The 14,530-nt window shown below is 47.4% G+C and overlaps 1 protein-coding gene across 3 annotated transcripts; it reads right to left on the reverse strand.

The window, feature by feature from the left end:
• Positions 1-509: 509 nt before the first annotated feature.
• LOC129834008 (hsp70-binding protein 1-like) lies at positions 510-11,927 on the reverse strand. Of its 3 annotated transcripts, none has more exons than XM_055898830.1 (8): positions 11,745-11,927; positions 10,987-11,112; positions 10,652-10,865; positions 8,673-8,897; positions 8,364-8,519; positions 8,070-8,160; positions 7,866-7,977; positions 510-964 (listed from the first exon to the last, which is right to left on the reverse strand). In XM_055898830.1, the coding sequence occupies exons 2-8, from the start codon at positions 11,104-11,106 to the stop codon at positions 884-886; spliced, it is 999 nt and encodes a 332-aa protein (XP_055754805.1). In that variant the 5' UTR covers positions 11,107-11,112; positions 11,745-11,927; the 3' UTR covers positions 510-883. The 3 variants fall into 3 exon arrangements, with proteins under 3 accessions (XP_055754805.1, XP_055754804.1, XP_055754803.1); XM_055898829.1 differs by having other exon boundaries at positions 8,070-8,166; positions 10,987-11,117; XM_055898828.1 differs by having other exon boundaries at positions 8,070-8,166; positions 11,745-11,926.
• Positions 11,928-14,530: the final 2,603 nt, after the last annotated feature.

Here is a 14,530-nt window from a genome sequence, read left to right on the forward strand (position 1 = left end):
CCAAACACAAGAAGCCAACAGAAATGATTTATGGGTAGTGAAACTTGATCAAAATGGATTCTAATAAAACATCTGACTAATGAAGCTGAAAGATGCTAAACGGGTAACTTTATTTTACAGCCTAATTACCTGCTACTTATTCAGAAACATAACTATTTTATGTAGTTTAAACAGTGTAAATTACTTAATATTACCCAATAACTAGTTGTCACTTGGTAAATAATTTTAACGAATACAAGAGGATACCAATTATTACCAAGTAACGTCACACTATGCCAGATAAATAAATGGTGACAGGGCTGTAAAATAGCATTACCACTAAAATGTTACATCTGATATTTTATGTGTGGAATCTGAGGTTTTGTTGGGCACACCCAGAATTCAAAGGTCAAGGCTTCTCTAATCTGTTTTCTTCAGCAGCATAACAGCAACACGGGGAAGTACGTCACAAAGCAGGATCAGAGAACCTGAATAAATGTTCAGAAATGACTTGTGGTACTATCGGAAAATAAAATATAATATCTTTATTCATCCAGGAAAACACCTTTGAAGTTAGAAACCTCTTTTGCAAGTGGTCAGCAGGAAGTAGTCAGGTGTATATCCAATACATAATGATATATAGACTGGACATGGTAGAAGTGACTGGAACACAAGAGATCGCTGAAGTTTATCTGCGTCGCCTGGTGACAGTGATTAGTGAAGCACCCTCTGCTCTCTAAAGCCTGCTACACTCTTGGATCCAGCCACCCTGTAACATGGGTCTAGATGGACAAACCACATCAGCATATTTTCCTCAAGGAGAGTTCATTTTTTAAAATGGATGTCCTCCTATGTCTCCTAGCCAATGACGGCACTGCAGGAGAAGTGGAGGACCAGTTGGATTTCAGCGATCCATTCCACTGTCGTCAGGTTTCCGTCCGCAGAAACAAGCAGAACGCAAGCGCTTGCAGAACTCCAACTCTTCCTATAAGGAGGAGACCAGAGGAGAACTCTGTCAAGGAAACAGGACAAGATGCAGCCGTGTGGCAAATAACTAACAATATAGATATAAATAGAAAAGGGTGGGGGGGGATCAATACATTATTCCATGTTATTAGCGATGCACCTTGAGAGATGGAGAAGACCGGTGGGAAAAGTAAGAGGGCCAGAATGAAAAGGTGATTTGAGACATGGGGAGAGAAGACATGGGGAATGACAGAGGGACGGTATTAGAGAGATGGAGAGAGGAGACACATGGGGAGTGACGGTATTAGAGAGATGGAGAGGAGACACATGGGGAGTGACGGTATTAGAGAGATGGGGAGAGGAGACACATGGGGAGTGACAGAGGGACGGTATTAGAGAGATGGAGAGAGGAGACACATGGGGAGTGACGGTATTAGAGAGATGGAGAGGAGACACATGGGGAGTGACGGTATTAGAGAGATGGAGAGGAGACACATGGGGAGTGACGGTATTAGAGAGATGGAGAGAGGAGACACATGGGGAGTGACGGTATTAGAGAGATGGAGAGAGGAGACACATGGGGAGTGACGGTATTAGAGAGATGGAGAGGAGACACATGGGGAGTGACGGTATTAGAGAGATGGAGAGGAGACACATGGGGAGTGACGGTATTAGACAGATGGAGAGGAGACACATGGGGAGTGACAGAGGGACGGTATTAGAGACATGGAGAGGAGACACATGGGGAGTGACAGAGGGACGGTATTAGAGACATGGGGAGTGACAGAGGGATGGTATTAGAGACATGGGGAGTGACAGAGGGACGGTATTAGAGACATGGGGAGTGACAGAGGGACGGTATTAGAGAGATGGAGAGGAGACACATGGGGAGTGACAGAGGGACGGTATTAGAGAGATGGGGAGGACACATGGGGAGTGACAGAGGGACGGTATTAGAGACATGGGGAGTGACAGAGGGATGGTATTAGAGACATGGGGAGTGACAGAGGGACGGTATTAGAGAGATGGAGAGGAGACACATGGGGAGTGACAGAGGGACGGTATTAGAGACATGGGGAGTGACAGAGGGATGGTATTAGAGACATGGGGAGTGACAGAGGGATGGTATTAGAGACATGGGGAGTGACAGAGGGATGGTATTAGAGACATGGGGAGTGACAGAGGGATGGTATTAGAGACATGGGGAGTGACAGAGGGATGGTATTAGAGACATGGGGAGTGACAGAGGGATGGTATTAGAGACATGGGGAGTGACAGAGGGACGGTATTAGACACATGGTGAGTGACAGAGGGATGGTATTAAAGACATGGGGAGTGACAGAGGGATGGTATTAGACACATGGGGAGTGACAGAGGGATGGTATTAGAGACATGGGGAGTGACAGAGGGATGGTATTAGAGACATGGGGAGTGACAGAGGGATGGTATTAGAGACACGGGGAGTGACAGAGGGATGGTATTAGACACACGGGGAGTGACAGAGGGATGGTATTAGACACATGGGGAGTGACAGAGGGACGGTATTAGAGAGATGGAGAGGAGACACATGGGGAGTGACAGAGGGATGGTATTAGAGACATGGGGAGTGACAGAGGGATGGTATTAGAGACATGGGGAGTGACAGAGGGATGGTATTAGACACATGGGGAGTGACAGAGGGATGGTATTAGACACATGGGGAGTGACAGAGGGATGGTATTAGACACATGCGGAGTGACAGAGGGACGGTATTAGACACATGGGGAGTGACAGAGGGACGGTATTAGAGACATGGGGAGTGACAGAGGGACGGTATTAGAGACATGGGGAGTGACAGAGGGACGGTATTAGACACATGGTGAGTGACAGAGGGATGGTATTAGACACATGGGGAGTGACAGAGGGATGGTATTAGACACATGCGGAGTGACAGAGGGATGGTATTAGACACATGGTGAGTGACAGAGGGATGGTATTAGACACATGGGGAGTGACAGAGGGATGGTATTAGACACATGCAGAGTGACAGAGGGATGGTATTAGACACATGGGGAGTGACAGAGGGATGGTATTAGAGACATGGGGAGTGACAGAGGGATGGTATTAGACACACGGGGAGTGACAGAGGGATGGTATTAGAGACACGGGGAGTGACAGAGGGATGGTATTAGACACACGGGGAGTGACAGAGGGATGGTATTAGACACACGGGGAGTGACAGAGGGATGGTATTAGACACACGGGGAGTGACAGAGGGATGGTATTAGACACATGCGGAGTGACAGAGGGATGGTATTAGACACACGGGGAGTGACAGAGGGATGGTATTAGACACACGGGGAGTGACAGAGGGATGGTATTAGACACACGGGGAGTGACAGAGGGATGGTATTAGACACACGGGGAGTGACAGAGGGATGGTATTAGACACATGGGGAGTGACAGAGGGATGGTATTAGAGACATGGGGAGTGACAGAGGGATGGTATTAGAGACATGGGGAGTGACAGAGGGACGGTATTAGACACATGGTGAGTGACAGAGGGATGGTATTAGACACATGGGGAGTGACAGAGGGATGGTATTAGACACATGGGGAGTGACAGAGGGATGGTATTAGACACATGCAGAGTGACAGAGGGATGGTATTAGACACATGGGGAGTGACAGAGGGATGGTATTAGAGACATGGGGAGTGACAGAGGGATGGTATTAGAGACATGGGGAGTGACAGAGGGACGGTATTAGAGACATGGGGAGTGACAGAGGGATGGTATTAGAGACACGGGGAGTGACAGAGGGATGGTATTAGACACATGGGGAGTGACAGAGGGACGGTATTAGAGACATGGGGAGTGACAGAGGGATGGTATTAGAGACATGGGGAGTGACAGAGGGACGGTATTAGACACATGGTGAGTGACAGAGGGACGGTATTAGACACATGGGGAGTGACAGAGGGATGGTATTAGACACATGCGGAGTGACAGAGGGATGGTATTAGACACACGGTGAGTGACAGAGGGATGGTATTAGACACACGGGGAGTGACAGAGGGATGGTATTAGACACACGCGGAGTGACAGAGGGATGGTATTAGACACACGGGGAGTGACAGAGGGATGGTATTAGACACACGGGGAGTGACAGAGGGATGGTATTAGACACACGGGGAGTGACAGAGGGATGGTATTAGACACACGGAGAGTGACAGAGGGATGGTATTAGACACACGGGGAGTGACAGAGGGATGGTATTAGACACACGGGGAGTGACAGAGGGATGGTATTAGACACATGGGGAGTGACAGAGGGATGGTATTAGACACATGCAGAGTGACAGAGGGATGGTATTAGACACATGGGGAGTGACAGAGGGATGGTATTAGACACATGGGGAGTGACAGAGGGATGGTATTAGAGACATGGGGAGTGACAGAGGGATGGTATTAGAGACATGGGAGTGACAGAGGGACGGTATTAGAGACATGGGGAGTGACAGAGGGATGGTATTAGACACATGGGGAGTGACAGAGGGATGGTATTAGACACATGCAGAGTGACAGAGGGATGGTATTAGACACATGGGGAGTGACAGAGGGATGGTATTAGAGACATGGGGAGTGACAGAGGGATGGTATTAGACACATGGGGAGTGACAGAGGGATGGTATTAGACACATGGGGAGTGACAGAGGGATGGTATTAGACACATGGGGAGTGACAGAGGGATGGTATTAGACACATGGGGAGTGACAGAGGGATGGTATTAGACACACGGGGAGTGACAGAGGGATGGTATTAGACACATGGGGAGTGACAGAGGGATGGTATTAGACACATGCAGAGTGACAGAGGGATGGTATTAGACACATGGGGAGTGACAGAGGGATGGTATTAGACACATGGGGAGTGACAGAGGGATGGTATTAGAGACATGGGGAGTGACAGAGGGATGGTATTAGAGACATGGGAGTGACAGAGGGACGGTATTAGAGACATGGGGAGTGACAGAGGGATGGTATTAGACACATGGGGAGTGACAGAGGGATGGTATTAGACACATGCAGAGTGACAGAGGGATGGTATTAGACACATGGGGAGTGACAGAGGGATGGTATTAGAGACATGGGGAGTGACAGAGGGATGGTATTAGACACATGGGGAGTGACAGAGGGATGGTATTAGACACATGGGGAGTGACAGAGGGATGGTATTAGACACATGGGGAGTGACAGAGGGATGGTATTAGACACATGGGGAGTGACAGAGGGATGGTATTAGAGATATGGGGAGTGACAGAGGGATGGTATTAGACACATGGGGAGTGACAGAGGGATGGTATTAGAGACATGGGGAGTGACAGAGGGATGGTATTAGACACACGGGGAGTGACAGAGGGATGGTATTAGAGACATGGGGGAGTGACAGAGGGATGGTATTAGAGACATGGGGGAGTGACAGAGGGATGGTATTAGACACATGGGGAGTGACAGAGGGATGGTATTAGAGACATGGGGAGTGACAGAGGGATGGTATTAGAGACATGGGGAGTGACAGAGGGATGGTATTAGAGACATGGGGAGTGACAGAGGGATGGTATTAGAGACATGGGGAGTGACAGAGGGATGGTATTAGAGACATGGGGAGTGACAGAGGGATGGTATTAGAGACATGGGGAGTGACAGAGGGATGGTATTAGAGACATGGGGGAGTGACAGAGGGATGGTATTAGACACATGGGGAGTGACAGAGGGATGGTATTAGAGACATGGGGAGTGACAGAGGGATGGTATTAGAGACATGGGGAGTGACAGAGGGATGGTATTAGAGACATGGGGAGTGACAGAGGGATGGTATTAGAGACATGGGGAGTGACAGAGGGATGGTATTAGAGACATGGGGAGTGACAGAGGGATGGTATTAGAGACATGGGGAGTGACAGAGGGATGGTATTAGAGACATGGGGAGTGACAGAGGGATGGTATTAGAGACATGGGGAGTGACAGAGGGATGGTATTAGAGACATGGGGAGTGACAGAGGGATGGTATTAGAGACATGGGGAGTGACAGAGGGATGGTATTAGAGACATGGGGAGTGACAGAGGGATGGTATTAGAGACATGGGGAGTGACAGAGGGATGGTATTAGAGACATGGGGAGTGACAGAGGGATGGTATTAGAGACATGGGGAGTGACAGAGGGACGGTATTAGACACATGGGGAGTGACAGAGGGACGGTATTAGAGAGATGGAGAGAGGAGACATGGGGAGTGACAGAGGGACGGTATTAGAGAGATGGGGAGTGACAGAGGGATGGTATTAGAGACATGGGGAGTGACAGAGGGATGGTATTAGAGACATGGGGAGTGACAGAGGGATGGTATTAGAGACATGGGGAGTGACAGAGGGATGGTATTAGAGACATGGGGAGTGACAGAGGGATGGTATTAGACACATGGGGAGTGACAGAGGGATGGTATTAGACACATGGGGAGTGACAGAGGGGCGGTATTAGAGAGATGGAGAGAGGAGACATGCAGAGTGACAGAGGGACGGTATTAGAGAGATGGGGAGTGACAGAGGGATGGTATTAGACACATGCAGAGTGACAGAGGGATGGTATTAGACACATGCAGAGTGACAGAGGGACGGTATTAGAGACATGGGGAGTGACAGAGGGATGGTATTAGACACATGCAGAGTGACAGAGGGATGGTATTAGACACATGCAGAGTGACAGAGGGACGGTATTAGACACATGGGGAGTGACAGAGGGACGGTATTAGACACATGCAGAGTGACAGAGGGATGTTATTAGACACATGCAGAGTGACAGAGGGATGGTATTAGACACATGCAGAGTGACAGAGGGATGGTATTAGACACATGCAGAGTGACAGAGGGATGGTATTAGACACATGCAGAGTGACAGAGGGACGGTATTAGACACATGCAGAGTGACAGAGGGATGGTATTAGAGAGATGGAGAGAGGAGACATGGGGAGTGACAGAGGGATGGTATTAGACACATGGGGAGTGACAGAGGGACGGTATTAGACACATGGGGAGTGACAGAGGGACGGTATTAGACACATGGGGAGTGACAGAGGGACGGTATTAGAGACATGGGGAGTGACAGAGGGACGGTATTAGAGACATGGGGAGTGACAGAGGGACGGTATTAGAGACATGGGGAGATGAGACACATGGGGAGTGACAGAGGGATGGTATTAGAGAGATGGGGAGATGAGACACATGGGGAGTGACAGAGGGACGGTATTAGACACACGGGGAGTGACAGAGGGATGGTATTAGAGAGATGGGGAGATGAGACACACGGGGAGTGACAGAGGGATGGTATTAGAGACACGGGGAGTGACAGAGGGACGGTATTAAGGCTGGCTCCTAGCAGAATGAGTGTGCTGCATCCTCCCTTCAAAGACATTTGCTTGAAAAATGAGAAAAAAGCAGCAACATTAGCGTTTGTCCATATTGAGATGCTGTAGCCGGTATACACTTCCTCAATAGTCTGAATTAATATAAGATCACTCAAAAAATGTCATTACTTTTGACGTTTAGTCGCGTAATTTTACATCTAGTTAAGATGTTTGGTGCAGTATTTCTAAACTAAAAAAATGTGCATGTGAACGAGTGTCTGTCGTTGAATGATAAATACTTAATTTAAGAATCCCTACCGTTGACCAATGACTGACGAAGGGGCGTAGACTTCTGCTACCGAAATTCAGTTTGACTCGAGAAAAAAGTGCAAGAACATCCGAACCCTCGCCGAAGACCAAAAACTTCACAAAATGACATAATATATGCACAAACTGTTCCAAACAGAGAGATGGAGAGGTTCTTGGGTCACATGGGAAGTGAAAGAAGGAGAAGAGTGGAGAAAAGTGTGTAGGGGTACCAACCTGACACTCCTCTCTCCCCTGCAGATCCTCAGCCCGCTGGTTGAGCATCTCCTCCAGCCCCAAGGTGGGGCTCTGACAGTCCCTCAGACCCAGAGGACTCTCCTCCACCAGGCTACAGACAGACAGATTTGTTTTATTGAAGCTCTATTGAGAAGACATTGCAAGTTCCAAGCCATTTTCTCTTTGTGTGTTCCCATGTATTACCAGCAGAGGGCGCCGAGCACATGCTCGTGGAAGGAGGAGTGAGGCGTGCGAAGAACGGACACCAGCTGTTGCACCATACCCATGGAGAGAACTGTATCTGAGAGAGGGAGAGATAGTACATCGCCACACAAGGACACACATTTCTTTAGTTATGATCCAAATAACCCAGTTCAAATCATTTCTTAGATCGGGGGACACAAAGGATGATACTCTTTATTGACACTACCAATAACAATACACAGCAGCAAACAGAGTCTCGCTGTCAGACTGAGTCACTGTTAGTCACACACAAACCTTTATGCTCTGGGTGGACTGTGAGCAGGTTGAGGAGTAAGAAAGACGACTTGGTCCTCAGTTTCTCGTTGTCAGACTGCATGCCTCTCATCAGCACAGAGAAGCCATCGTGAGACAGGAAGGCCCTGAGACCTACTTCCTGCTCACGCACCAGACCTGATGGAGAGAGAAAGGGTTACTGTGTGGTATTTCACTGCTGCTCAAATCTAAATAAACTCTTATCAGCAACACCCAGGCCAGTGGAACTTCATTTAGATCTGAGAGGAACAGGATATATTAGCAATATTGTTGCCAAGTGTCAACACTTACAGGAGACAGCGTAGAGGGCCTTCACTCGAACGGTGGGGTGGGGATCTGAGTCAGTCAGCTGCAGCAGTTTGGATAGCGCCCCCTTGCTGAGTAAGTGGCACTGCACTTCGGGCATGTTCTGGGCACAGGAGGCGATGAGCTGGGCACCACGCCACCTCACGCTGCCCTGAGGATGGTTCAAGCACTGCGACATACACAGGTCCAACCCACCCAGGGTCATCAGGTCTGACACACAGACAGACGAGACACATTACAATGGACACAGTATTATTATTATTAATGAATATAACTTGTCATTCATGTCCATGTTGATCTGTCTTTACTGGAATATCAGTAATATACAGTAATATACAGTGCATTAGTAAAGTATTCAGACCCCTCGACTTTTTACACATTGTTACATTACAGCCTTACTCAAAAATGTATTAAAAATGTTTTTCAATACCCCATAATGATAAAGAGTAAACAGGTTTTTAGAAATGTTTGCAAATATATTAAAAAGAATAAACAGAAATACCTTATTTACATAAGTATTCAGACCCTTTGCTATGAGACTCGAAATTGAGCTCAGGTGCATCCTGTTTCCATTGATATTCCTTGAGATGTTTCTACAACTTGGAGTCCACCTGTGGTATATTAAATTGATTGGACATGATTTGGAAAAGCACACACTTGTCTATATAAAGGTCCCGCAGTTGACAGTGCGTGTCAGAGCAAAAACCAAGCTATGAGAATGAAGGAATTGTCCATAGAGCTCCGAGACAGGATAGTGTCAAAGCACAGATCTGGGGAAGTGCACCAAAAAATGTCTGCAGCATTGAAGGTCCCCAAGAACACAGTGGCCTCCATCATTCTTAAATGGAAGAAGTCTGGAACCACCAAGACTCTTCCTAGAGCTGGCCGCCCGGCCAAACTGAGCAATTAGGGTAGAAGCGCCTTGGTCAGGGAGGTGACCAAGAACCCGATGGTCACTCTGACAGACCTCCAGTTCCTCTGTGAAGATGGGAGAACCTTCCAGAAGGACAACCATCTCTGAAGCACTCCACCAATCAGGCCTTTATGGTAGAGTTGCCAGACAGAAGCCACACCTCAGTAAAAGGAGTGAAGGCCCGCTTGGCGTTTGCCAAAAGGCACCTAAAGACTCTCAGACCATGAGAAGTAAGATTATCTAGTCTGATGAAACCAATATTGAACTCCTTGGGCTGAATGCCAAGCATCACATCTGGAGGAAACTTGGCACCATCCCTACAGTGAAGCATGGTGGTGGCAGCATCATGCTGTGGGGATGTTTTTCAGCGGCAGGGACTGGGAGATCAGGACCGAGGGAAAGATGAACGGAGCAAAGTACAGAGAGATCATTGATGAAAACCTCCTCCAGAGCGCCCAGGACCTCAGACTGGGGCGAAGGTTCACCTTCCAACAGGACAACGACCCTAAGCACACAGGCAAGACAACGCAGGAGTGGCTTCGGGACAAGTCTCTGAAAGTCTTTGAGTGGCCAACCAGAGTCCGGACTTAAACCCGATTGAACATCTCTGGAGACCTGAAAATAGCTGTGCAGCGACACTCCCCATGCAACCTGACAGAGCTTGAGAGGTTCTGCAAAGAAGAAAGGGAGAAACTCCCCAAATACACGTGTACCAAGCTTGTAGCGTCATACCTGTTGTTAAAGGTGATTAAACAAAGTACTGAGTAAAGTGTCTGAATATTTATGTAAATATGATATTTCAGTTTTTTTGCTTTGTCATTATGGGGTATTGTACATAGTTTAATCCATTTTAGAATAATGTAACAAAATGTGAAAAAAGGTCAAGGGGTCTGAATACTTTCCGAATGCAATGTATAAAACTACAGCAACTTAAAGTTTAATTTGATATTGTTTTAACTAGGGTCCATCAAAGACAGTGGAATCTTTCATTTGGGTCACAAGCTGAAGTGTAATTTCTTTACATCAGCACCTGTTGCTTGGCATGTCTCACCTCTGGCATTGTCTAGGTTCTCACACAGCTCTGAGAGAAACTCCAGTGCCCTTTCTGTCTCCCCCTCTTCATCCTCTTCATCCTCCTCTCCCTCTCTCCCCCTCTCACACCCTCCATCTCTCAGCATAACACGCATACACTCCTTCATCTGTTCCACCTCGCTGTTCTGTCCTTTGGCCACTTCCGCAAGAGCTCCTTTCAACCATTCTTTCCTCTGTAACAAAAGTGTCAATGTACAATTGGTTGTCAATGTAACAAGTTGTTGTGAGATCTGCTAATCCACACAGTCATCTGTAATGAAGACGACCTGGGAGGTGACTAGGAAGGACCATTACCTCCTCTGACATGGGTTCAGGGAGGGCGGGTCCATCTGCAGCAGAGCCAGCCTCCACAGCCAATCGAAGGACACCCTGGAGGTTTTGGGGATGTCTCCTGTTGCGTTGGTCTTCTGCCATGATGCTCTGTGCCGATGAGAAAAATGGGTGAAATTATTCCAGAACTTGTTTGTCAATGTATTATTCCCCAAATTTGGTACTGAATTGTGGTCAGAAAGTGAAATCAACCTATGCACTTGGTAACGTTCAATTAATTGCAATTAGGGTTCCAATCTGCTCTACAAATTCTGACATACGATCAGTATTATGCTATAGTCTATTGATAACTTGAATGACTAATTTGAGCTAGATCTCCAGGAAGCAGCTACGCGGCATGTAAAGAGACGCAAGTTCCTGACCGCTGACACATTCCATTCTCAAATGAATCAACTAACCATAGCCCGAGTTGGTATTAAAGTGGTTGTAACTAACGTTAGCTAGGTGAGTGATGAAAAATAGGACATTTTATCCCTGATACTAGGCCTAGCTAACAGCGAGCAAGTTGCTGGCTATGAAAGTTGTCACATAAATATCAAACACATACAGAATAACAGCTGCTGGGTAGGTTTAGCTATTTTGAGAGCTACAGCAAAGGTCTTGGGTAGGCTACAAAGCCAGAAAGAAAGCGATCGTACTAGCTACTGTTAGCACAGTAAACAACATGTCAGACAGTTTGACGTAGCTGGGTTGCTCTTATTACTTTGGTCTCATATACTTGCCTGTTTGTTCAAAACTCCGACTGTCACGACGTTAAAGTTGGTTTTTATTTCGCTGCCCTTTAATACTGTACAAGACTGTAACGATACTAGAACATTCTAGCTGGGTGACAAGCTAATTGCTGTGCGTAGAATCATCATGCGTTTCAGGGGAAGCCATTCTTCTTCTTCTGTGGGTTTCATGGCGGACTACAACCCCAAAAGGTGTATTGCCGCCACCAACTGGACGGGTTCAAATCAAATCCAATTTTATTTGTCACATGCGCCGAGTACAACAGGTGCAGGTAGACCTTACAGTGAATTTCTTACTTACAAGCCCAACAATGCAGTTTTAAGAAAACATATTTTAAAAAGTAATAGATAAGAATAAATAATTAAAGAGCAGCAGTAAATAATATACAGGGGGTACCGGTACAGAGTCAATGTGTCAGTGTGCGGGAGCCCCGGTGTCAGGGTAATTGAGGTAATTATGTACATGTAGGTAGAGTTATTAAAGTGGCTATGCATAGATAATAACAGAGTAGCAGAAGCATAGTGAGGGGGGGCGGCTGCAGTGACGCAACCGTCAGGATGCTCTCGATGGTGTAGCTGTAAAACCTTTTGAGGATCTGAGAACCCATGCCAAATCTTTTCAGTCTCCTGAGGGGGAATGCCCTCTTCACGACTGTCTTGGTGTGCTTGGACCATGTTAGTTTGTTGGTACCTGCTCCACTACAGCCCCGTCGATGAGAATGGGGGCGTGCTCGGTCCTCCTTTTCCTGTAGTCCACAATCATCTCCTTTGTCTTGATCACGTTGAGGGAAAGGTTGTTGTCCTTGCACCACACGGTCAGGTCTCTGACGTCTCATCATTGTCGGTGATCAGGCCTACCACTGTTGTGTCATCAGCAAACTTAATGATGGTGTTGGAGTCGTGCCTGGCCGTGCAGTCATGAGTGAACAGGGAGTACAGGAGGGGACTGAGCACGCACCCCTGAGGGGCCCCCGTGTTGAGGATCAGTGTGGCAGATGTGTTGTTACCTACCCTTACCACCTGGGGGTGGCCCGTCAGGAAGTCCAGGATCCAGTTGCAGAGGGAGGTGTTTAGTCCCAGGGTCTTTAGCTTAGTGATGTGCTTTGGGCGGCACTATGGTGTTGAAATCTGAGCTGTAGTCAATGAATAGCCTTCTCACATAGGTGTTTCTTTTGTCCAGGTGGGAAAGGGCAGTGTGGAGTGCAATAGAGATTGCTTCATCTGTGGATCTGTTGGTGCGGTATGCAAATTGGAGTAGGTCTAGGGTTTCTGGGATAATGGTGTTGATGTGAGCCATGACCAGCCTTTCACAGCATTTCATGGCTACAGACGTGAGTGCTACGAGTCGGTAGTCATTTAGGCAGGTTACTTTCGTTTTCTTGGACACAGGGACTATGGTGGTCTACTTGAAACATGTTGGTATTACAGACTCAGACAGCGAGAGTTTGAAAATGTCAGTGAAGACACTTGCCAGTTAGTCAGCGCATGCTCGGAGTACACGTCCTGCAATCCGTCTGGTCCAGCGGCCTTGTGAATGTTGACCTGTTTAAAGGTCTTACTCACATCGACTGCGGAGAGCGTGATCACACAGTCGTCCAGAACAGCTGATGCTCTCATGCATGTTTCAGTGTTACTTGCCTCGAAGCGAGCATAGCTCTATTTAGCTCGTCTGGTAGGCTCGTGTCACTGGGCAGCTCTCGGCTGTGCTTCCCTTTGTAGTCTGTAATAGTTTGCAAGTCCTGCCACATTCGACGGGCATCGGGGCTGGTGTAGTACGATTCGATCTAATTCCTGTATTGACTCTTTGCCTGTTTTATGGTTAGTTGGAGGGCATAGAGGCATTCTTATACGCTCCCGGGTTAGAGTCCCACTCCTTGAAGCGGCAGCTCTACCATTAGCTCAGTGTGAATGTTGCCTGTAATCCATGTCTTTTGGTTGGGGTATGTACGTACAGTCACTGTGGGGACGACGTCCTCGATGCACTTATTGATAAAGCCAGTGACTGATGTGGTGTACTCCTCAATGCCATCGGAAGAATCCCAGAACATATTCCAGTCTGTGCTAGCAAAACAGTCCTGTATAAACTGAGTCACTGGGGCGTCCTGCTTTAATATTTGCTTGTAAGCAGGAATCAGGAGGATGGAGTTATGGTCAGATTTGCCAAATGGAGGGTGAGGGAGAGCTTTGTACGCGTCTCTGTGTGTGGAGTAAAGGTGGTCTAGAATTTTTTTCCCTCTGGTTGCACATTTAACATGCTGATAGAAATTAGGAAAACTGATTTAAGTTTCCCTGCATTAAATTCCCCGGCCACTAGAAGGACCGCCTCTGGATGAGCATTTTCCTGTTTGCTTATGGCGGAATACATCTCATTGAGTTCGGTTTTAGTGCCAGCCTTTGTCTGTGGTGGTATGTAGACAGCTATGAAAAATACAGATGAAAACTATCTACAGCTTATCATGAGATACTCTACCTCAGGTGAGCAAAACCTTGAGACTTCCTTTGATATCGTGCAACAGCTATTGTTTACAAATATGCATAGGCCCCCGCCCCGTGTCTTACCGGAGGCTGCTGTTCTGTCCTGCCGATAGAAAGTATAACCCACCAGCTGTATGTTCTTAATGTCGTCGTTTTAATGTCCTGTTGGTAGGATATACGTGCTTTCAGTTCGTCCCATTTATTTTCCAGCGATTGAACATTAGCTAGCAGAACAGAAGGCCAGGGCAGATTAGCCACTCATCGCCTGATCCTCACAAGGTATCCTGATCTCTTTCCGCAAA

The sequence above is a fragment of the Salvelinus fontinalis genome, chromosome 34 (assembly GCF_029448725.1).
Source record: "Salvelinus fontinalis isolate EN_2023a chromosome 34, ASM2944872v1, whole genome shotgun sequence".
Lineage (NCBI taxonomy): Eukaryota > Metazoa > Chordata > Actinopteri > Salmoniformes > Salmonidae > Salvelinus > Salvelinus fontinalis.